The sequence below is a fragment of the Grampus griseus genome (assembly GCF_964374135.1).
Source record: "Grampus griseus genome assembly, chromosome: 6".
Lineage (NCBI taxonomy): Eukaryota > Metazoa > Chordata > Mammalia > Artiodactyla > Delphinidae > Grampus > Grampus griseus.
The window spans coordinates 19372417-19396233 of NC_139000.1; the positions used below are offsets into that span (position 1 = coordinate 19372417).

General features: G+C 51.9%; 1 protein-coding gene across 6 annotated transcripts in view; it reads left to right on the plus strand.

Moving 5' to 3' along the window:
* WHRN (whirlin) overlaps positions 1-23817 on the plus strand; it is a gene marked incomplete at its 5' end in the record, with an annotated part of 87628 nt that overhangs the window by 17412 nt on the left and 46399 nt on the right. For 5 of the 6 annotated variants that reach the window (XM_082656653.1, XM_082656654.1, XM_082656655.1 and 2 more), the window contains 2 exons: positions 6032-6250; positions 15925-16050. In XM_082656653.1, the coding sequence (XP_082512779.1) occupies positions 6032-6250; positions 15925-16050 (345 nt within the window). Of the gene's footprint in view, positions 1-6031; positions 6251-15924; positions 16051-17135; positions 17259-23817 lie in introns of those variants that run through there. The other variant, XM_082656658.1, reaches the window with a different exon arrangement.

The window sequence follows — 23817 nt, forward strand, 5'->3', positions numbered from 1 at the left end:
GCAACAAAAACATACAAGTGCGCTGGGTGCTCTCTGAGAAGGGGAGTCACTCACTATCTAGGAAGGCTTCTTGGAGGTGGTGGGAAAAGGGCTGAGTGTCAAAGGCGGGGCTGATATGAGGAAGTGTGGATTAAAGGAAAGAAGGACGTTTCTGAAGAGGAGGAAAGTTGGGAGGGAGGGGCTAGGGTTGCTCATGTATTTGTATTCATGTAGATGGGAGGTTTAGAGAATTTCTAGGGCTTTTGTTTGGGAGAAGAAGCTGGCAGACTTAGGAAGGGAATTCATGTGCATTTAGTGCCTACTCTGTGCTATGTACTATATAGGTAGTTTACATTATCTTAATAATCCTTACAACAGTTGCATTTTAAATGCAGAAACAGGCACAGAGAGGTTAGGTTATTTGCTCTGTGCCACACAGCAGGTCAACCTCAGAGCCAGGATTGGTGCCCAGTGAGTCTGAACCCAAAGCCCAACTAGGCAAGGTGGGGTCAGGAAGAGCAGGGTAGCACATCCTTCCCTCTCTTCCCCATCACTAACCTGGGTCTTAGACCAGCTCCCCTTCCTGAGTTTGAGTGATCTGTTCCCCAGAAGAGAAAACCTTGCCCTGAAATAAGCTGGATGACTCACCATTATATGTCCTTACTCGAGACTTTTCTGAAACACTTCTTTTGTATCTGTCCCTCCAGACAATAGTCTAATGGTCTTGTGACCTTGTGCTTGCACTTTGGTGCATGTTTTCGAACACAGGAGCATGTGTGCATCTGCTGTACTAACACCCTGCCCCCCAGTCCCTTCACATTGTAGCTGTCTCCAGTCTATTTCTCAGTCCTCTGCTGAGCAGAGAATTCTATCGCCTGGACTGTGATTTTGGGGTGTCAGAGTCAGCTCTGAAGAGCTGAGTGAGGCAGATTTGCCTCCTGAGAGCATTAATCCACGTAGCAAGTTATTAAGTTTGAAGACATACACATATAGTTTACAGTTCTAGAATCATAGCATGCAGTCTGAGTAGTCATCTGGTGATGGGTCGTATCTTAGCCATGCCATCTGCCGGGTCAGATCGAGATTTCCGTGATCTGACCTGGTGGAATGCTGGTTAAGCCCCTCGGTCAAGTTTCATCAGTACATGTGATAACACGCAGGGGAGCAGAGGACTCTGGTGACGGCTCTTGCTTGCCGTGGACTTTCCCTAGATCTCATGGGATTTTTTTAGCCTTAGCTCATTGGATTCTTAAGTATCAGGCACTGTGCTGATAGAGTTCCTCTACCTAAAGGGAGAGTAGAAAAGGGATCTTCATTTTACAGAAGGGAAACAGATGAACAGAGAGGTTTGGTAACTTTTGTGAGGTGGCACAGCTTATAAGCAGTTGATTCAGGAGACCGGCTGATTCTGCAGGTTGCTGTAGCAGGAGAGGGGTGTGGTTGACAGTCACCCACAGTCACAGGCAGAGCATGCAGGCTGCTTTAAGGTAGCTTTTGGATGTGATTTACCACACATGAGCAGCTGCCTACAAAGAGCAGGCTTCCCTGATTGTGCAGCGGTTGAGAGTCCGCCTGCCGATGCAGGGGACACGGGCTCGTGCCCCGGTCCGGGAAGATCCCACATGCCGCGGAGCGGCTGGGCCCGTGAACCATGGCCGCTGAGCCTGCGCGTCCGGAGCCTGTTGCTCCGCAACGGAAGAGGCCACAACAGTGAGAGGCCCGTGTACCAAAAAAAAAAAAAAAAAAAAGGAGCAGGGAAACACAGTTGTAGTCCCACTGGAGTGTGTCCCCACCCAGTCCTCAGGTCCCTTTGAAGGTCCCTCTGCTGCCCATGATAGTGCCGAGTTGGGGGTGCATCCTGCAACACCCGAGGTGCTCCGTCTGCTCTCCTGGTGTTTTCTTAAACCCTTTTGGTCCCTCCCAATTGATATGGAACCTCAGAGCCTCCAGGTTCAAGATCTGGTTCAGGGACCTGATAGCAACTTCTTTTCTTCTAAATACAGCAATGAACCAGAGGACATTGATGTTTAACTTGGGGCAGGACCTTAGCAATCAGAGATTCCAGCCTGTTCATTGCCAGTTGGCAAAACCGAGGCCCAGCAAGAGGAGGACGTAGCCCCCGACCACCCAGCAGGACAGGGGCACAACAGGGACATGCCTGGGTCTCGGTTTCACAGCCAGAGTTCCTTCTACTTTGCCCTACTGCGTAGGGTTGCTTGCTCCTGAGGCTCGCCAGTGAGAGAAGCCACCAGTTCTGTGAAATGAATGGCCTGGGCACCTAACCACGCTATCCTCCAGATGGCCTGAGCCTCGGGGATCAAGGTAGCAATGGTGAGTAAGTGTGGAAGGCAGGCGGAAGGGTTGTCAGGGCAAGAAAGCACCAGCCAGCTCTTTTTAGGAATTAACCCCTCCGTTCAGTGACCCCTTTTAAAATAAGCAAGCGATTGTTTGTAAAAAAAGGAGACCAGAAGGCAATGAGAAAGTAGAAACTGAATTCCTAGACCATCCCCTCCTCGCCTTCCCTGCGTGACGCACAAGGTTTAGTCAAAGCACAGTGGATGGAGGCCTTCCCTCTGGGTTCTAATGGCCACGGCACCAAGACCATATTCCCAGAGCCTGCTTGGATGTGGAAAGTGCTGTCTCAGGAATCTCGTTTTTCCTTCAGTTTTGCCAGGGAGATAAAGATGGATGATGATACTCGTGCTCTCCAAGACCCAAGGAAAGCCTCTATTTACCCCCCAAAGAGCCAATGTCAGAGGTTCCAGAATGGGCTAGGCTTGAGTGGCCGTCAGATTTCCTGGTCCCACAGGCTTGTGATGGGGAAACTGAGGTGCAGAGGCGAAGAGGCTTGTCCAGGGCTGGCCTCCTGTGTCTGGGCTGTACCCTCTCGGTCCCTTCCCATCTCGAGTTGCCAGTGTCCCCTTCTGTACCACACTGGGGACGGGCAGCACTTGGGAGACTCAGTGACCTCCCAGGCCCTCTCTGGCGCCAGCTCTCCGTGGTGTTCTCATCAATGTCATTAACATCCTCTCGGTTCTCAAGGTTGCTGCTTGCCTATTTATAGAACTGACCAAGAGAATGCCACTCCTGCCAGCCATACAGAATACAAATCATGCACTGTGCGTTGGTTTTCATTCTCTCAGACACCTCTTTTCTTTTCTTTTTTTTTTTTAACTCCTTGGACAATGCTTATCTACACCTGGTTTCCCTTCTCAATGCGGACACTCCTGGGAGGAGAGGCGAGTGGGCTCTGCTGCCTGCTGATCCCCCACTGTGCGCAGAGGCCTGGCCCTCAAGCACACTGTTTCCTTTAACCCACGCAATCCTGAGAGGTGGGTATTGTCTGCATCCCACGTGTGCTGCTTTCAGAGAGGAAGCAGCCGGCCCCAGGGCTCCTGACCTACAAGTGACAGAAGCGACTTAAATCCAGTTCTGCCCAAATGCACAACGTCCATTCTTTCCACTTGCCTTCCCCGTTCCTAATTCCAGCGCAGCCTTCTGGATCAGATGAGGAAGGTGGCTGCGGGATGATGCCTGTGCACGCTCTGGTTCCTTTGGAGGCCATATATGTGCTTTCTCATCCAGTCAGGGCAACCAGGCTTTTCTGAGGACCTCCTGTGCGCCTGACGGAGCCTTGTCTCTCTCCAGGCTGTAGGTGCCGTGAGGATGTGCCCACTTTGCTCTCTCCAGGCCCAGCACACAGTAGGATGGGTCAGCCCTTGTTGATGAGTGATGGGGCTCAGACTCACCGTCTGTCCAGGGAAGGGAGCAAAGAAGAGGCAGGCCAGTTGCAGCAGCATCAGAGCTGCAGCAGTGCCTTCACGGAGGAGGGAGCAGGGGGCAGGGCAGAGGGTCCGGAAGACCGCTCAGAGGCTGCAGTGGCTTCTGCAGGTGGTGTTCATGCCCTGGGTTCTGGCAGAAGCCCACTTGGTCTACGGCTTCCTCCATCCTGCACCTCAAACTTCACAGAGGCTTTATTTTCCCAGCTGTTCTGTCAGGGAAGTCCCAAGGAATGTGAAAAGAACACTGTACAATCTTTCTCTGCTCATCTTCTCAAAAATCTATTTCACAGGGCTTCCCTGGTGGCGCAGTGGTTGAGAGTCCGCCTGCCGATGCAGGGGACATGGGTTCGTGCCCTGGTCCGGGAAGATCCCACATGCCGCGGAGCGGCTGGGCCCATGAGCCATGGCCGCTGAGCCTGCGCGTCCGGAGCCCGTGCTCCGCAACGGGAGAGGCCACAACAGTGAGAGGCCCGCGTACAGAAAAAAAAAAAAAAAGAAATCTATTTCACAAGCAGGATTTTGGAGAGCTGCCATCCTCTCGTTATCCCTCCACCCGTTATCCCTCCAGCTTGCCCGTCCTCCTCTGGAAGAGGTTCAGATGTCAGAGTGTCCAGTCCTGTGGCCCAGTGTCCTTGTCTGGCAGCCCCGCCCAGCCAGGGCTCCCCACTGTCTTTGAAAGCCCCACCCTTGACCCCTTTTGTCTGCCAAGAGAACTGGGGGGTCAGTAGAACACAGTGCTCCACGGATTCAGAGAGCTAAGTGCCTCCCCACCCTTTTATGTATGTTGCTGTTTTCTAGCATTGAATGCAATATACCTTCATTCCGGAACATTTGGAAAATATTGAGAAACAGGAAGGACAAAATAATAATCACCCAGAATTCTGCCACCCCGAGAGAAACACTGCTGGCATCTTGGCACGTTACTCCTCAGTTTCATTTTTTTTTTTTCCTGTGTAATTTTTCTCTTAACATAACTGAGACCACACTGTAAGACAGGATTTATATCCTTCTGACCGCACTTAACATTAAAATGTGTCACACATCCGTGGCCTTGCAAATACTCTGTAATGATTGTAAAATGCGATTTTAACGGCAGCGTGAATTTTCCCGCGTGCAGGTGCTATCTGTCATTGGCTCAGGAGTCCCAGGTTTAGGGGTTTGTTTGCTGTTAATCCCAGTGCTAAGTGACCGTCTCCCTGAATAAAGGGCTTCATGTCAGTACAGGTGCAGCATGGGAAAGCAGCATGGCTGCTCCCAGGGCTCAGAGTTTGGGTTCACCTCTCCCTGTGGCTCTTCCATCCCCACACTAGAAAGTGTTGAGTCAAGGTGGTATGCACACTCAAAATTAGTTGGCGTACGAAAGGAACCCCCTACTAGCTGTGCAGGCAGGTTATTTCCCTTGTTTCCTTCCACTAAATCATGCAATCCCTCTCCCACTGAATTGGATTCCATGCGGATTTCAGGAGATAAAGCAGGTACAGAGCCGAGGGTCTCATACATACAGGCCCTTTATCATTGTTAAGCTATCATTAGTATCAGTATTTTTATCTCTTAACTCTCTTGTCTAGTAATTTATCGGGGTCACCAAGACCACCCCCAGTTTCCATAAGGGCTCACGGGTTCAGCATATGATTGAGCTTGTGGCTAAGATTTGTTACAGCAAAAGGATACACAGCCCAGTGAGCACAGGAGCAGCAGGCGAGGCAAAGTCTGCGGGAAGCCAGGCAGAAGCGTCTGAGTCCTCTCTGTGCAGTCACACAGGATGGGCTCGATCCCTCCAGCACTGAGTTGTAACAACACGTGTGAAACGTTGTCTACCAGGGATGCTCACTAGAGACTCAGCACCAGAGGTGGGCACCTCCATCTGTACCCACATCCCAGACCCCCACGTGGTTTGCACAAATAATCCAGGCACGGCAAGCTGCCCTTATTAGTTAGGGAATGGTGGGGACGCTCAGAATGCAAGTTCCCAGAGGCCCGCCCAGCAGGCCCTCGTAAGGATGCAGTTGTAGGCCTGCTCTGTTAACTCCGTTCTGCACAGGTATGCTGAGAGGTCCTATTCCATGTGTTTGGACTACTTCAAGATGGGGGCCGGAATGGGGTGAGACAGGTGTTCTCATTTCCATAGGACAAAATTGAGGGCTAGTAAAGGGAAGACATTTACGAGCTGGTCGCCTACTCCATGTACGGGGGCCTGAGAGGAAGCAAGTTCCGGATAATCCCTCACCGTCCCCTTTCCTGCTAACTTGTGTGTCTCTCTCTCTCTCTAGGCTCTCAAGGGCTCCAAGAAGCTGGTGCTGTCGGTGTACTCAACGGGGCGCATCCCTGGCGGCTACGTCACCAACCATATCTACACCTGGGTAGACCCCCAAGGCCGCAGCATCTCTCCGCCCTCGGGCCTGCCCCAACCCCATGGCAGCACCCTACAGCAGCACGAGGGTGACCGGAGGAGCACCCTACACCTCCTGCAAGGCGGGGATGAGAAGAAGGTGAGCCTCTGGGCCTTGGCCCCGCCGGGCCTCCTGGAGGTGGAGGGCTGGGAATGGGGGCCTGGCCATGAAGACCACATTCTCCTTGCCAAGCCCAGAATAGGGAAGTTTCTTAGAGGCCGGAAGAAGGGGGTTGGGCTGTAGGGGCTCTGGCCTTCGTCTCTCCCTCAAGTCCCAACTGAAGGGTCTTTTCATTTTAACCTATGCACCACTTATCGTAATTCACACTCAGCTGCTGCAACGAGAGCCCGAACACCGTGGTTTAAATAAGCTGGATTATCTGCCCCTCACATAGCAGAGTAAAGGGGGCCATCTAGGCTGATGGGGCAGCTCTGCTCTCCGTCTGCCATCCTCTGGGATACCGCCCCCTTCTGGTTGAAGCCTAGTCCCCCTGTAGCCCCTAGAGTGGAAAGAGGAAGAGAGAAAGCTCGGATGATTTACACTAGAGATGATTTAAAACTTCTCAGTGGTCCAGACCCAGGCCATGGGCACACGCAGCTGCCAGGACTCCAAGCTCCACAGGGCGCCCTTTGCAGTGTGGGTCTCAGGTTGTAAGGAAGAGAAACCAGAAACCGGTCCTGGTCACCTTCCACAAAGTCAGAATTTACTGGAAGGCTGTGGGCAGCCCCAGAACTGAAGCTGAGGGACTCAGGGTGCAGTCTCCAGGAAGAAAGGGATCCCCATGGTTTCTGTTCTCTGCATCCTTCCCCTCAAGATTCATATTCCAGGGAGGGAGCACCTGATTGGCTGGCGGGGAGGTGCCCTTTGATTGACAGAAACACCAAGACTGTGGCCGGTGGAGGAGGGGTTGTAGCCCAAAGCACCATGGGGTGTTGTAACCTGAAGAAGACGGCCAGGGGCATCAATAGATGCCCCCTACAGAGCCTTCCTCCCTGAGACCATGACTGTTTCTTTAGAAAGGACTGAGAGATGGTCCCCCTGATATTTAAGGTTCACTCCAGGTGCTGTTTGCATTGCGCCCTATGGTTGCTCCTGGGACCAAGAAAGTCATTCCTGTAAGCATGACTTTGGTGTGACCATGACCATGGTCAAAGCATGACCATGACTTTGGTCTCTGGTGTTTTAAGACCTTGACACAGCTTGGGGCTCTGAGCCAACCGCCTTCCCTCTGGAGACTGTTTCTCAGCTCTCTTTTCCTGTCCATAAGACCATAACATTTATTTAATGTGTTTTGTGTTCTTTGCTCAAATGTCGATATGCAGGAAGCAGCAGAGATGGCGGGGGCTTCTGTGCCAGGCAAGAGGCAGTGGGATAGCCACTTCGTACGCACCGTCAGAGCCTGCCTGGGCTTCTTCAAGGTGGCCAGGGTTGCAGAGGTGGGCTCATATCCCCCTCCCCGCCTGGCCATCTTGAGAAAGCGGCACAGCCTGTGGCATTGAGTCATTTTCAAGGCCAGCCTTCTAGGGTGGGTAGTGAACTTTATCTTTTTCTCAAGCTCTTCCCTGTATAGGGCATGGACTTAGAATAGTAAGAGCTCACCATGTGCTGGCTCTGTGCTTACAGCATCTCACTGAATCCTCGTGGCTTCCCCATGGGGTAGGTGTCCTTACGCACATTTTACAGATGCAAAATCCGACATTTGGGGGCACTGCGGCAACCAGGACGCATTGAGCGAGTCAGCCCACACTTAGTGAGCACCTATGCCCGACGCTGTTATGGGAGGTGGGAATGGAGAAATGGGCAAGAGGCATGAAGCCTTGCTCTGGGGAAGCTTCCAGTGAGTTTGGAAGTCATAGGAGGCATGAGACAAAAATTCAGAAATGAGCATAAATAAGCAAGGTAGTTAAGGTGGTGAAGATTGATGGAAGGAAATGAAATCAGGAGGTGGGTTAGAGAGTGGCGGGGAGGGAGGCTCTGCTTCAGATGAGGTGGGCGGGGAAAACCTCTCTGAGGAGACGACTTCTGAGCAGAGACTGAGAGAGGAAGATGGAGCCGTCACGTACCGTTCCGAGCACTGAAAATGCCGGGCAGCAAGGACAGCATGTGCAAAGGCCCTGAGGTGGGAATGAGCATGGCATCTTCAAGTCTTAGAGAGAAGGACCCTGCCACTGGAATTGAGTGGGTGGGAGGATTGGGAGGGTGTAAGGTGCCCTCGGGGAGTCTCAGAGTAATGTATATAGGAATGTAGAGGGCAAAGGCTAAGGGAATCATGCTCCGGGGAGGACCCAGATACCTCAGGAGGCAGGAAATACCCTGAACCACACCAGAGAAGCCTCCACAGATTTTATAGTTCCAGGCTGAAGCTTCTACACACCCCGACCCCGTTCCTCCTTTTGCTGACACAACATGGAGCCCCCGTCTTCCTGTTAAGGAAGGGCATGGGGGAAATGTCTCTGGAGCCCTCACTTCTGGCCCCCTGGCCTGATTCTCTTCTCTCCGGCAGCCTGGTCTCAGCTAATATTCCAGATAACCACGACCAGACTCCCAGACTTCCCGTGCCAAACTTCAAAAATCCTAACCTCAACCCCAGTGAGAACACACCTTCTAGGGAAATGAGTTCTCAGGGCAGTAGTGATGTAAAAATCACATGTAGCAAAATTACCCTTGAAAACCTCCTAAGCTGTCCACTGAAGCTGGTTCTGGTTTTGCAGCCCTTGCTAGGAATGCCCTTCTCCACACTGAAGTGTGAGAACCACCCCATGAGGCTGAAGGAAGGAACAGAAGGGAAGGACACAGGTAGCGCCTCTGGGAATCAAGCCTGTGTGCTCTCAAGTCACCATCACATCGTCAGAGGCAGGTGTTTCCGTAGTGTAGCGGTTATCACGTTCGCCTCCCACATCGTCAGAGGCGAATAGGGTGCAGAGTTGTTCAGTGTTCCAGCTTTCCATTCTGGGCTAACCACCAGCCTCTGTATGAAAAAACTGGAACAGATCTGTTGTGGGAGTTAGATAGTATGGGGTCAGCGTGGCAGGGAGAGTAAGACACTGGAACCAGGCTGCCTGGGTTCAAGTCCTGGCTCCACCACTTGCCAGCTGTGTGACCTTGGATAAGTTACATAACCTCTCTGAGCCTGAATCTCCTCTTCTGTAACATGGAGACAGTGGTAGGGCCTCCTCTCCCCACCCTGTGTAAAGACTTTTGGTTCTGGGCCCTGGTACGCCCAAAGTGCCTGGATCAGTGCCTGGCACAGTGGAGGTGCTCAGTAAGTATTTATTACATGAAAGACTGAATTAAGATGCAGGGCTCAAAGTCCCCTACTGCCCCCTGCCAGGGTCACTGGCCCATGAGCAAGTGAGCAAGTCTCAGTGGTTTATCGGTCCCAAGGCCCTGCTCCAGGCTGAGCAGGCAGACCCTCTGCAGCAGCGGCTTCTCCCCCAAGCTCATGCCTTCAGCAGCCACAGAGATACGGAGGGGCCTGCCCCTTAGCTCAGGCTGGGGCCCAGCTGGGAATGGAAGGCGAGGAACCTTTGGGACCGGCTCTGAAGAAAAACCTACAGGTTTCCTGTGTTTCTCCTTTACCATCACACTCAGCGCTTCTGACACCAGATGTGGGGTTGGGGGGTGGGGTCTCCCACCAAGCAATTCTCTGCGACACCAGCTGGATGTCTTACAATTTAACTCAATTCTGACACTGTCTACCTGGAGAGCGTCCAGTCCCACAGGTTAAGGACTCAGTCCCGTGAAACAACCCCCTACCTGTCCCCACCTCAGATACCAGTTGCAAGTCCAGGTTATCAGCTGTGCTTCCGGCTGATCGGCTGTAACTCAGAGGTTCCCCTGACCCCGTCTCAGCTTTGATTAATTTGCTAAAGTGCCTCACAGAACTCAGGAAAACAGTTTACTTACTGTGCACCAGTTTATTATAAAAGGATACGGTAAAGGATACAGATGAACGTCCAGATGCAAGGGATGTGCAGGGCAGGTTATGTGGGAAGGGGCGCAGAGCTTCTATGCCCCCTCCAGGTGCACCTCTCTCCCCGTACCTCCACCTGTTCACTGACCCAGAAGCTCTCTGAACCCCATACTATTGGGATTTTTATGGAGCCTTCTTCATGTAGGCATGATGAATTTTTTAAAATTTTATTTATTTATTTTTGGCCTCGACGGGTCTTAGTTGCGGCATGCGGGATCTTCAATGTTGTGCGCGGACTCTCCATTGTGGCACGTGGGCTTCTCTCTAGTTGTGGTGTGCAGGTTTTCTCTCTCTAGTTGAGGCGCGCAAGCTCAGTAGTTGTGGCACGCAGGCTTAGTTGCTACCCACGACATGTGGGATCTTAGTTGCTACCTGCGGCATGTGGGATCCCTGACCCGGGATCGAGCCCGCGTCCCCTGCATTGCAAGGTGGATTCCTTACCACTGGACCACCAGGGAAGTCCCATGCACGATCAGTTATTTAACTCCACTTCCAGCCCCTCTTCCCTCTCTGGAGAAATTGGGGTGGGGCTGAAAATCCCAAGCTTCTAATCATGGCTTGGTCTTTCTGGGGACCAGCCACCCTCCAGGAGCCCAATCAGAGTCACCTCATTAGAACAACAGATGCGCTTAGTGCTCTTATCACCTAGGAATTTACAAAGGTTTCAGGAGCTCAGTGCCAGGAACGAAGACAAAGACAAAATATATATTTCTTAGTATAAATCACAGTATCGCACCTGGTATCAGAACTCCCTGACTGTGTGACCTTGGGTGAGTCACTTAACCTTGGGTGAGTCACTTAAGCTTGCCTAGCCATGGTTTGGGGATGGTCATAGCAGCCATATGGGGCTGTTTCAAGAATCAATAAACCATGTGCACAGAGGATAGTGCCTGGGGCATAGTAATTCATTGCAGTAACAACCATCATTTATCCAATGCTTCCTAGGTGCTAGTACCTTTCATATCATTTTTGTCCCCAAATGTTTATTGATGTCATCTCCTGAGGTGCTCATGCTGCTTCCTGGACAGGGTTGGGGTTCTAGAGAAAGGTGGGAAGGGGGATGGCAGTGCCTGCGCCGGGCAAGCTGTGCAATTCTCATTTCACTGATGGGGAAACTGAAGATCAGAAAAGCAACAGGCCCTGCCCCAGGGTTGCCCAGGAGTAAAGGGTAGAACCAGGATGCGAACTCAAGCCTGTGGGAGGCAGTGCAGTGAGCTGATTAAATGCCTGGGCTCTGCCAGCTGTTTGACCTTGGCCGTGTCATTTCACCTCTCTGGCCTCACTTTCCTCACCTGGAAAATGGGTATAATAAGAGAAACCGTAAAGGAGGAAAGAGGGCTCAACGAAGTAAGGCATGTAAAGTGCTGAGCACAGTGCCTGGGATCTAGGAAGGACTCAATACGTTTAGTAACCAGTTGATTTAGTAAGTTATCATTATATTCTTATTATTGGTGGGAATGGTATTCTTTTCACTGTGCCAGGCTGCCTGTCACAGCTTAGTGCCCTTTCCCATAGGTGAGTTTTGTTTCCTGCCAAGTGCTGGTGGAGTTTCCAGCAGGTGATTGAAGCAGATACCCTGCTGTTGGTAGGTCTGTTATTACAGTCCTGGGGTGAAGACTCCGTTTTATTCCCATGTGAAGGATTTATGGGGAAGTGACTGGCAGGCAGTAGGGCTTGTTTTCATCCTTAGTATTCAAAGGCGGGGACCACAGCCGTCTGTGTGCTCCTGGGTTGCTGTCTGCTCTCTCCCCCCAGAATCTTCATGTCCCAGAGCTGGAGAGACCAGGTTGGGGTGGGAATGGGGGAGGGACTGACCCACGCCACCAAGTGAATTGGGCTGGAGCCTTGGTGTGAGGCCCCCAGGCCAGGCCTGACTTGTTCCATGCCCCAGCAGCACAGCCTGCAGGAAGGGTCCATCCGGGTTTGAGGCGGGCGCTGCCACTCTGTCCTCAGCCAGCCTCACTGACGTCCCCCAGGTGTGAAGCTCACCTTCCCTCATCCCACCAGCATTGTAAGGCACACACCTTGTCTTAAAGGAGCTCCAGAAGTTGGCCTCCTCTGCTGCTAGCCCTCCCCAGTAGTCTTCCTAAAATCCGAATCTGAGCCTTTTCTCCCCTGCTTGAAGCCCAGCCTTGTTGACCTCGCTCACTGCCCCACACAGGCTAGTGCCTTCCCTGCCACTCTCCCACAAAACAGAACCCTGCAGTGATCTCAGGGGGCCTTTCCCTGTCATTTTCCTGAGCTTTTGCACACGTTCTTGCCCTCCCCTTGCCCTGGTTGACCCCCTCGGCCTTCAGGGCTTGGAGGTCATATTTCTGGGATGCTCTGCCTGTAGCTGGGCTCCCAGGAATGGACTCTGAGACCAAGATTTCCCTGAAAGAGGAATGTGCCTGTGGTAGACAGAATAATGATGCCCCAAAGACGTCTACCTCCTAATCTCTGGAGCCTGTGAACAGGTCACTTTACACACAAAGGGACTTTCCAGGTGTGATTAAGATGAGGACCTTGAGATACAGACATTATCCTGGATTATGTGGATGGACCCAATGTGATCACAAGTGTCCTTAGAAGAAGGCAGGAGTGTCAGAGTCAGAAAAAGGTGGTGTGATGCCAGGAGCAGAGAGAGAGAGAGATCAGAAGATGCTACACTGCTGGCTTTGAAGATGAAGGATGGGGCCATGAGCCCAAGAATGCAGGTGGCCTCTAGAAGCTAGAAAAGGCAAGAAAATGGGTTCTCCCCAAGAACCTCTAGAAGGAATGCAGTCCTGTTGACCCACTGTAGACTTTTGACCTCCAGAGCTTTGCGATAATAAATCTGTGTTGTTTTAAGCCCCTAAATCCATGGTCATTTATTACGGCAGCAATGCAATGCCCTGGGAACCCCACCAGAAAAGGCATGAGGAATACAGGACCGGGCGGAGGGAGGAGTAGGCTGTGATACCATCTCTGCAGAGGCCTTGGCTGGTCCCAAGGGAGCTCTGGAGCTGGGGTTGACTTGCAAGGTTGTCCTGAATTGAGGCAGGGGTCAGGCTTTCGCTCGTCTGCATCAACTAGTCATTGGATGGGAGCTGCTCCAGGGAGGCTGTGACCATAGGTGAGGCAGGTCCTGGCAGGCACTCAGCTGTGAGCCATCAACAGCCAATACTCCAGCTCAGGGGTTCCTCTGAGGACAGGGACCCAGTTAGATTCTCCCCTGAATCTGTGCCCAGTGCGGAGTTGGGGTTTGGTTTGCACTGGATGGAATACCAGCACCGGCTCACATGCGCACAGCCTGTCCCTGGTCTAAGAAGCAGCCCATGTTCATTCTCTCGCATGAAGAAGGCTTCCTCATTCTTTCCAGATCATACCTGCCCAAGCTCAGCGCCATGGCTTGCCCAAGAGGGACATTTTGAAGATGATAACAATAGCTGACGCTGTGTGAGTGCTTCTGCAGTCATGATTCTAAGTGCTTCAAGTAGATACACCCGTTCATCACTCACAACAACCCAATAAAGTTGCTGTGATTGTTTCCCCATTTTATAGATGAGCAAACTGAGGCACAGAGAGGTGAAGTACCTTGCCCAGTGTTACACACCTAGCGAGTGTCATTGCCGGGATTGAACTTCCACAGTCTGGCTTCAGAGTCTACACAGGCAGCCACCACACTGTCACCTCCCAAACACACAGACCTGGATGTGATGAGGGACCAGGGTGAACCAGGGTGCACCTAGGTCACCTCAAACCTATCCCAGCCCTGGAGCTGCAATGGGGGAGGGAGGGGGCTAGGAAGTTGTTCCCGAGTCCGACTTCAAGTGTCCCCAGAGCCTGCTGTTCCCAGAGCTCTGACATTTCTGGGTGACTGCTCACAAGTCCCCCTGAGCCTTCTGTGGGCCTCACGGATGCTCTCCTTATAATGTGGCCATGGTGTCTGATGAAGAGGTGGGGGGCTGGCTCTAGACTAAAGGGGCTGGGGCCACTCCACTGGGCGGCACGGCCTGGCACTCTCCCACAGGGATGGGCCTCCCTGACATGCTGCGGAGTCTACAGTCTTAGAACCAAACCACGTAGAGTCGTTCTGTGTGTAGGGCTCTCCCCCGACAGTGGCCTGCCAGCCAGTAGGTGTCAGCTGCGGCTGTGTGGCCTTGTCTGGTTTTGTCCTGTGCAAAGTAGCACCAACAGTGGCTAGCATCTATTGAGCGTTTACCGGGGGCCAGAGCCTAGCCTACATTTGTCTCTCAATTTGATCCTCTCCCGAGTAACCTTATAAGGCAGACACTATTTTCATCCTCATTTTCTAGGTGAGGAGGCTGAGGCACAGAGAAGTGAAGTAACTTGCCCAAGGTCACACAGCCGGGCCCCCACTGGTCAGTTTGGACTTGAGTCAGTCCTCTTCAGCACCACCTCGCTGACCTCTGGCCGCGGGGGGGGGTCGAAGAAGGAAGATAATAAATGTAAAAAGCTTCTCCTGGTGGCTGGTGCAGAGCCCCTGATAACTCTTAGATGAATGACTTTTCCGAAGTAGAAAGCTAGTTGGATGGCTTGCCTGACACCATGACATTTGCCCTCCCCTGATGCCCACCGGGACCTCCACCCCTTCCTCTCCTGCGGGTGGTCACACTGTGCTCTCTTTAGGCCCCTCACATGTCACTGGGTCTTAACTTGCTGCGGGATGTTTTCTGTCCTTTTGGGGTAGGTTGCAGCTGTTCTGGCCACTTCTTTTTGTAAGTTCCCCTTTCAGACGCAAGGCACACCTAACCTGCATGTTCCTGCATAGATTCTGAGGCTTCCTGAATCTGCTCCAGCCTCTGCTGCCCAGTCACCCACCTCCCCAGCCCCCATCCCACCCCCGGCGCTCCCTGCCCTGGCCACAGTGCCTCACTTCTCCGGTCCTGTGCAACGTGTGCTCCCCTCCTGCTGTCCCATGACCCTGAATGCCCGTCTTGCCCTTGCCCTACCCTTGCCTGGCTGGCTCCTGCCCACCCTCCAGTCTCATCAGAGACGTCACTTTCTCCAGGAAGCCCCTCCCCACCCATCCCCCCACCTCCAGGCGGGACCATTTTTCCTCCTCTGCACCCACACAGTCCGCAAGTCACCCCATCTGGCTCTGATCACGCGGTACCGTGAAGGCTTGTTTACTGGTCTCTCTGCCCCTCAGGACTCTGAGCCCTTGGGAGCAGGCCTGTGTCTGGGTCATCTCCACATCCCCTGGCCTGGCACTGGGTCTGCCCTTAGTGGGCGCTCCCTGTGTCTGTGGAATGAAGGGCTGCTGAAGCGACACTGCCGTGGCCTCTCAGGATGGATGGCAGAGCAGGAGACCCCTGGGGAGGCGGGAGACCCCTGGGGTGGCAGGTGGTGGGGCCCTGCACCTGGACTTAGCCTTGATCCGAAGGTGAGAGGATAGGAGGTGAGGGAGCTGGGTGGAGGGTCCGCAGCCTGACGGGTACTCCCTGACTGAAGGGCGTGTAGTCAAGGGCAGCCAGTGGAGGCCTAGAGAGTCTGTGGCCGCCATGCTGTGAGGAACACGTGAAAACCTGGAGTGTCTAGAGTGTTAGCACCCGAGGGGTCCCTGGAGGTCTTCTCCTCAGCGCCTTCCTTTTACCGCACTTGTACCTGTGACCCACGGAGGGGAGAGGGGCTTCCCCAAGTCACCCAGCAAACCAGGGGCAGAGCTGGGGAAGAAACCGGAATGTTCCAGGAGATCTTGCAGGCCCGAATAGGTGTGCCCGTCAGAGTATGGGAGGGGGTGTCTTTAGCCTGCCACCCCCCCAAGGTTCCTGGTGCCCTCCAGGCCCTCGAATACTCTCTTCCCTCCCTCCTGCAGGTGAACCTGGTGCTGGGGGATGGCCGGTCCCTGGGCCTCACCATCCGTGGGGGAGCCGAGTACGGCCTGGGCATTTACATCACTGGCGTGGACCCGGGCTCTGAAGCGGAAAGCAGCGGGCTCAAGGTGAGAGACCCCTGACTCCCAGGGAGGGGATGGGGCGCCAGGCTGAACGTGCTGGGGCGAGGGAGGGAAAGACCTGTGTGTGGAGCCCTGTGCAGCTGATTTCAACGGGACGTCCGGCAGAGCAATCGGCACCCCACGCGAAGGACCTGTCCCGGCGGAGAGCCCTCCCCTGGCTGCACGGCTCTAGTTCAGAGCTCAGAGCGGGCAGCAGGAGCCGCCACCACTCCCGAGCCCCGAGTTCTCCTAGCCGTCCGCAGAGCAGGGCAGCCCCCCACGAGCTGCTGGGCAGCAGGCCCAGCTGCTGTTTTGGAAACACTGCTGATGGCCTGTGATGGCCCCGACTTCAGGGTTGATTGCGGTACTCGGAGAGGGAAGAGGAGAGGAAGCTGCAGGCTGGGGTGGGTTTGCACCGGGCAGCCTCGGGGCTGGCGTTTGATCCAGAGCAACCAGCAATTAGCTGTCCTTTTAAAGAGGGCTATCTGCGTGCCCAGCAGCTGTAATTGACATTACACATATCATCTCATTGAACCTTATCCCGTGGGGTAGTATGTCATTACCCGAATTTCCCGGTTGGGGAAACTGAGGCATGTAGAGGTTAAACAGACTTGTCCAAGGTCATGCAGCTGATCAGTTGCAGAGCAGGGTTTGAGCCCAATTGTCTTAATTCCAAAGCCCACGGTCTTAACTGCTACACTGTATCCCCTTCTGGGGAGGGCCAGGAACTGGCTCAGAGCTTTGGGGGGGGAGGTGGCAGTGAGTGAGGCAGAGACTGTCCACAAGGGCACTGGACTCAGGACACCTAGTCGCCTAGATAAATGGCAGCATGCTTTGGGGCTAAATCCTGGTGGCAGGGATGCCACAGCAGCAGTGACCCTGGGCACAGGTGGCGTTTGAGCCACATCTTGTGGGACGAGAGAGGCTGTTGGGTAAATGGGCTGGGCTGTGGAGCTGTCTGGTTGAAGGAGCCATGTGGTTTGACCGTGTGTGACTGGATGGGCAACTATAGCCACATGTGAGGCTGGGAACGAAGGCACGAGATGAGGTCGTGCCTTCCTAACAAAGGGCCTTGAATGCCCCACTGACAGAGGGAAGCGGATTCTCTCTGCGGATGAGAAGAAGGGTCATGGCAGATCAGAGTGGTGGTCAGGAGACCTCTTCCCCCACCAAGCCACAAAGGATGAGGCTGGAGTGGCAGAGAGACAGGAATGAGACTGCAGCCTCATCCTCCATGCCGTGGCTCGGGGGGTTCTCTTAGGAAACACGGCGTAATGGGAAGAGCTCTGGCTCTGGAGTCCAGATCCCAGCTTTGCTGCTTTTCCTTTAGTAGCTGTGTGACCTTGGAGAATCCCTCTACCTCTCTGAGTTTCCCTTCCCTCTCCCAGATAATAATAATATATAGCATCTCTTTCTCAGAAAAAAATGAGGAACAAACTCACAGTGACCTTAAAAATAAAGGTTAAAATTATTCAGGGTCTGTGTTATGGACTGAATGTTTGTGTTCCTCCCAAATTCATACCTTGAAACCCTAACCTCCAAAGTGATGATCCTAGGAGGTGTGGCCTTTGGGAGGTGATTGGGTCATGAAGGTAGAGCCTCATGAATGGAATTAGTGCTCTTAGAAAAGGGACCCCAATGAGATCCCTGGCTGTCTTTCCGCCTTGGGAGGATACAATGAGAAGGAAGTTGGCAGTCTGCACCGCAAAAGAGGGTCCTCCCCAAAACCTGACCGCACTGGCTCCCTGATCTCAGACATTCAGCCTCCACAACTCCAAGAAATAAATGTCCGTTGTCTCTAAGCTATCCAGTCCGTGGTGCTTTGTTCTACAGCCTAGACTGACTGAGACAGTCTGCTCTTTCCCAAGCACTTTATGTCATAAAATCACCTAAACCTCCCAACACTCCTGCGAAAGCAGTTCTTCCGTTAGCCCATTTTATAGGCGCAGTATCTGGGACTCAGAGAGCTGCACAGCTGTGAGAGGCAAAGCCGGGATTCCCATCTAGGAATCAGAATTCTGGTTCTAGAGCTATGCTGGTTACCAGGCCAGCCTGGGCGGGGGTGGGGAGAGGAGTAGATGCCCCACAAATGTTGGTAGGCTCCAGGTGATTCTGAAATGCCCTGGGTCTCCGGCTTGCTATGCTCTCAGCGAGTAAAGATGATTCCTTGTTGGGACTCCAAAAGGAGACAATCTCATGGTATTCTATATGCAGATTGTAGTTAATAACTTTGTTATTTTGTATTAATTTTAGATTTACTGAAAAGTTGCAAAGAAATTACCCATTTGTTCTTTATCCGGCTTCCTCTAATGTTAACATCTTATATAACCATGATGTATTTGTCAAGACTAAGAAACTAACATTGGTACAATACTGTTAAACAAACTACAGACTTTATTCAGAGTTCACCAGTTTTCCCACTAATGCCCCTTTTCTATTCTAGGATACAGTCCAGTTCAGCATAGCACGTTGTGTTTAGCCTGTATGCATTTTTAATTCCATTTATTTTCCCCAAAATTTCGAAAAAGATTCAAGTCAGTTTCTAGACACACAGTAAAGATTGTTTTTAAGTGAGGAAATTGGAAGGAAGAAAACTGGAGGCAGAGAGAAAGAGAGAAAGCTGAGGTGAGAGTCCTTCCGAGAACACTCGCCGCGTGGGGCTGCAAACCGCTACAGGCAGCACACAGATTTGACTCCAAGCTTCCCGGCAGCCAACACAAAGAGGGAAGCAGGTCAGGGACGTTTGTAAGATGAAAACAGACCAGCTATGCTGGAGAAGCCTGGTTATTCCTCTTCCTGAGGCCTGAGGGCAGTTTTCCTCTGGTCCTTCTTAGGGAGGATGTTGTGCGATGATGTAAGCAGTGTCTTCAGTGACAGCAAATGCATGAGCAGGTTCCATACTTTGTTGGTGGTGAAGACACTCTTACTGAATCCATGTTAAGAGAAAACGGGAGCGGGGAGCAGCAGCGTGCAAGAGAGATGACATGCTAGGTTCTGGCCGGAGAGGACTGAGCATCTCTCTCTCTCTCTCTCCCTCTCTGTTTCTCTCTTTCTCCCTTTCCCCCTCTGATTACTGACAGGTGGTAGCTTTGCTATCGCGTTAGCCACTTACTGAGCAGTTACTATCTTAGGACTGCGCTAAATGTTTCACATTGTCTTCCTAATGTTTGCAACAGTATATGAAAAAGGAATGTCCTTCTCCCTCTTTGACGGGTGGCAGAACAATAGTAAGCAGCTTGCCCAAGGTCGCCAGCTAGGAAGCGCTAGATTTGGACTCACACCTGCTCAATCCAAGTCCATGCTCTTAACCACCATGTTCCACTGCCTCCCAGTGATAATGTGGGTGTTACCATCTCCAGTTTTCTCGTGAAGAAACCAAGCCTCATGGAGATAAAGGCCAAATTCTTTCTCATGTCAGAACTGGGATTTGAACCCAGGCCTCACAGAGCCTAGGGTTGCCCTGTTTGGGGGGAATGGGAGGCCTAGGACCTGCCCTGACCAGCTGTGTGAAGGTGGACTTGTCCCCTGCTCTCTGGGCCTCAGTCTCCCAGCTCAGACAGTCAGCAGTTGAACGGTTGGGCAGGCGGATCTCTGAGGCTTTCTCCTAGATCTGCACATTTTCCAAGCCTGAGAGCACCAGTGGGTGCGCAGGCACAGGAACGTGATCCGTTCTCCTTCCCCTGCAGGTTCCCATACCCACTGAGAGATGCCAAAGTAGGTAACCTGCTGGCAGATCCCTCTTTTGTGTGGAAGGAAGGAAGGAAGTGGGCATTACATGCAGGCAGTGGGTCTCCCTGGCTGCCCCTCCTTTCCTTCCTTGCATTTAACCAGCAGATATATACTAAGGATTCCTGAGTGCCAGACACTGTACTTGCCCTGTGGCTTCTGAGCTGAGCCAGACAGACACAGTCCCTGACCTCCTGGAGCTTACTTTCTAGTGGGAAGACAAGGGCGGAATAAGTTCCACAACTGTTTGTTTAATTACAATTGTGATAAATACCGGGATGGCAGAGTACATGGAACTCTGTCTGGTGGTAGATATCCAGGAAGGCTTCCTGGAGAAAGAAACATTTCAGTTGAAATTTAAAAGGAGAAAATTAATTATGTGAAAGAGGAAAGGAGAATTTCAGGCAGAAAGGACAGAAAATGCTGAGTCCCTGAAGCAGAAGGAAGTGTTCCAGGATGCAAAGGAAGACCAGAGTTGGCCAAACGCAGAAAGCCAGGCAGGGAGAAGGTGCCAGGTGATGCTGAGGAGGCGAACAGCCAGATCACACAGGGTGTATAATGCACCCAAGACTGCAGCCATGAAAAGATGACGCTTGAGATCTGCAGTTATTAATATGGAAGGATGTCCACGGTATGTTATTGGGTGGGAAGCAGACTGCCAAACCACGTGTCTGTCAGGATCGCATGCATACTGTATACATATACAAAAATCTGCCCAGAGAAACGTCTACACGTGGTTATCCCGAGGTGGGAAGATTATGGACGATTTTCATTTTATTCTTTACATCCTTATACAGTGTCTGAATGGAGCAAATACTAGTTTTATGGTCACGGAAACAGCAACAATAAAGCAGTTTCCATTTTGAAACAAGGCCGAGGAAAAATATTCCATAGAAGTTCCTCAGTTACGTTAGTTTGCTTCTCAGTTGCAGGCAGTCAGAGGCTTTATTTGCTCGTAAAATGCCCGCCTTCAGTAAAGTCCCTTCCGTCTTCAGTCCCCACCTCAGTCAAGCATTTTATATTCCCTGCCACTGTTTTACTTTCTGCTCCAAGGTCCCTCGCATATGCTAACACCTGCCTGCACTCACTCAGGCGTCAGGGGCTGATTGATTCTCTTTGTCGCCAACGCACTTTCCACGGAATTATGCATATTGAAATGGAATAAAGGGGCTTGGCCGTGTGGGCGGTAGAGCCAAGAACAGGCTTTATTTGGACGTAGGGCTCCTCGCCACCGTGCAGAGCTTTCCTGGGGCAATAGTTCCCCTTGTGCCTGGCTTCCAGCCGCTCCCTTAGCTCCTGAGGGGCCCTGTGAGTCCAGCCAACGCTGCTGGGAGGAGAAGCTCCTCGGAGGAGGTCAGGCACTTCCCAGTATTCACCCGGGGGGGTCGGCGGGGCGGGGGGCCCTGAGGGGCGGCCGCATGGAACTTGGAGCTGTCCCACCCTCCCGGCAGGGGCTGACTGCCCCTTCGGCATTGATCTCTAGGCCTCTCTTACTCGTTTGCACCTGCCCCCAGCAAACCCTACCAGAGAATGGACCATAAAACTCTGTTCCTTTAAGGACAGCCCGAATTGACAGGCATTTAAAACTAACGATAATGGTAGCGGTTGCTGTTCATTAACCAGTTATTGGGAATTGGGCGCTGTGCCAAACGCTTTACACTCTTATTTAACCCTCCAATAACCCTGCGGTGGGCATTAATAATGCCATTTAATAGATGAGCAGCTGAGGCTCAGAGAGGGGTAGTACCTTGCTCAGGATCACACAGGGATCCGGCCCTAGCCCTTCAAGCCCTCTGAAAGCCATGGGCTTTGCTCTGCCACCTCCCTGGTACCCTAAACTGGCTAACTATCAAAAGAGTGCGGAGGAAAGAAACAACGGCCACTTAGTCTTCTTAGAAATCACCAAGCTTCTGAAGCCCAGAGTGGTTGTCCCTGACCCTGCCCAGCTCCTCGGCCTTCACCCTTGAGGTCATTCCAGGGTGGGAGGCCCATTTTGTTTTTGTCGCTGGGAGCCATGCTTCCATCCCGGCTGGGGTTCCCTGGGGCAGGATCTCTGTTCTCGTGAATGCCCCACCCTTGGGGTCACCTCTGTGCTGTGTGTGGTCTTGGGGCCGGCCGTGGAGCATCTGCTTCACATTCGGTGTCTCAGTGGCTATGGGGATGAACCGCTACTTTGCAGATCTGTCGTGTGTGCTGTGTGTCAGCTAAACTGGAGAAGCCAACTGGGCTGGGCTGGCCCCTCTGCGGACTGGCGTTTGCCAGGGTCTTCTCTAGACTAAGCCTGGGATGGCATCCTTTGCAGAACACTGACCCAGTAGCAGGTGATCTCCACGTGTCAGCTCTTACCCTCGCCACAGCTCCATGAGGTGGGACGTTGTAATCCCGTCATAATTTGGGATTATTTATTAATGACTGTCTCTTTTCTGAGATCCCAGCAGCATGGGGCGGAGACTGGGTGTTCTTTACACACTGTTATCTCCCTGCCCAGACAGTGCCTGGGACACCGTGGGTGTCTTGATTGAAGGAGTCAGTGGCTGCAGCTGAGGCAGGCCCCAAGCCAGGTCTTTTTTTTTTTTTTAACATCTTTATTGGAGTATAATTGCTTTACAATGGTGTGTTAGTTTCTGCTTTATAACAAAGGGAATCAGTTATCCATATACATATGTTCCCATATCCCCTCCCTCTTGCGTCTCCCTCCCACCCTCCCTATCCCACCCCTCTAGGTGGGCACAGAGCACCGAGCTGCTCTCCCTGTGCTGTGCGGCTGCTTCCCACCAGCTATCTGTTTTACGTTGGGTAGTGTATAGTCTTTTTGACTCCAAAGCTCCAATCTTGACCGCTGCTTCATTTGCATCCTGGCCTGAACACGGCACAGAGCTGGCAGCTTTGTTAAGGGATGAATCCTGATGAGAGGTGTTAGTGGTTTTTACAACTACCTGGGATGGGCCTGAGCAGTCAGACCCTTTCCCTTAGAGACTCCTGCCTTCATGTTGAAGAAGCTGAGTAGCAGCCATGGCCCGCAGTGAGGTTCGCTCATCCAAGGTGCCCGTGGGCATTTGGTGCCACCTTCAGCTCTTCTGTGATGAAGGATAAGTGACAGGAATCCATCTATACGCGTAGATCCCAGCCTCCAACCCTCCCATTTTACACATGGGGAGACTGAGGACCAGAAGGAGGGGAAGGACTGGCTGAGGATCATGGAGAGGTGGGTCCAGACGCCTCTGGACAGAGCCCCTCCATCATCTGGCAGTTCGACGTTGCCTGCTGACTCTGTCCTTATGTGTCCCTGAAATAGTTCTGCTGGGAGAGAATGAGCCAGGAATACTCTCCAAGGCTGCCGTCTGTATTCTTGGTGGGAAGAGGGTGTGGCTACTGCCTTGTTTAGTAAGGGTCCTTTAAAAGTATTATCTGTGATTATGGCTGATTTTACAGCAGTCCTCATGAAGATGACAAAAATTACCTCTTAACATTTATATAATTCCTAACAGTAAAAAAAAAAAAAACAACTTAGATAATAAGGGCATGTTACAAGCAACTCTCTGCCTATGAATTCTCTTAGATGAATGAACCAATTTCTTGAAAGACACAAACCACTAATACTCAAGAAAGAAAATAGATAACCTGAAAGTTCTATATGTGTGTCAAAGAAACTGAATTTATAATTAAAAACCATCCAAAAAAGAAAACTCAAGGCCGGATGCTTCCACTAATGAACTCTTCCAAGTAGTTAAGGAAGAAAATTATGCAGCCTCTCCCTGAAAATAAAAGATGAGGGAATGCTTCCCAACTCATTTTATGAAACCAGCATTATGTAATACCAAGAACAAACAAACACATTTCAGGAAAACTACACATCACTCTTCTTCGTGGGCATGGATGTGAAAATCCTCAACAAAATTTTAGAAAAACAAATCCAGCAATCTATAAAAAGGATAATATACCGTGACCAAGTGGGTTTTATCCAAGGAATGCAAGGCTGGTGTGACATTTGAAAATCAATGTTACTGAGAAAACCATGTAATCAGAAAAAGCATTTAACAATATTCT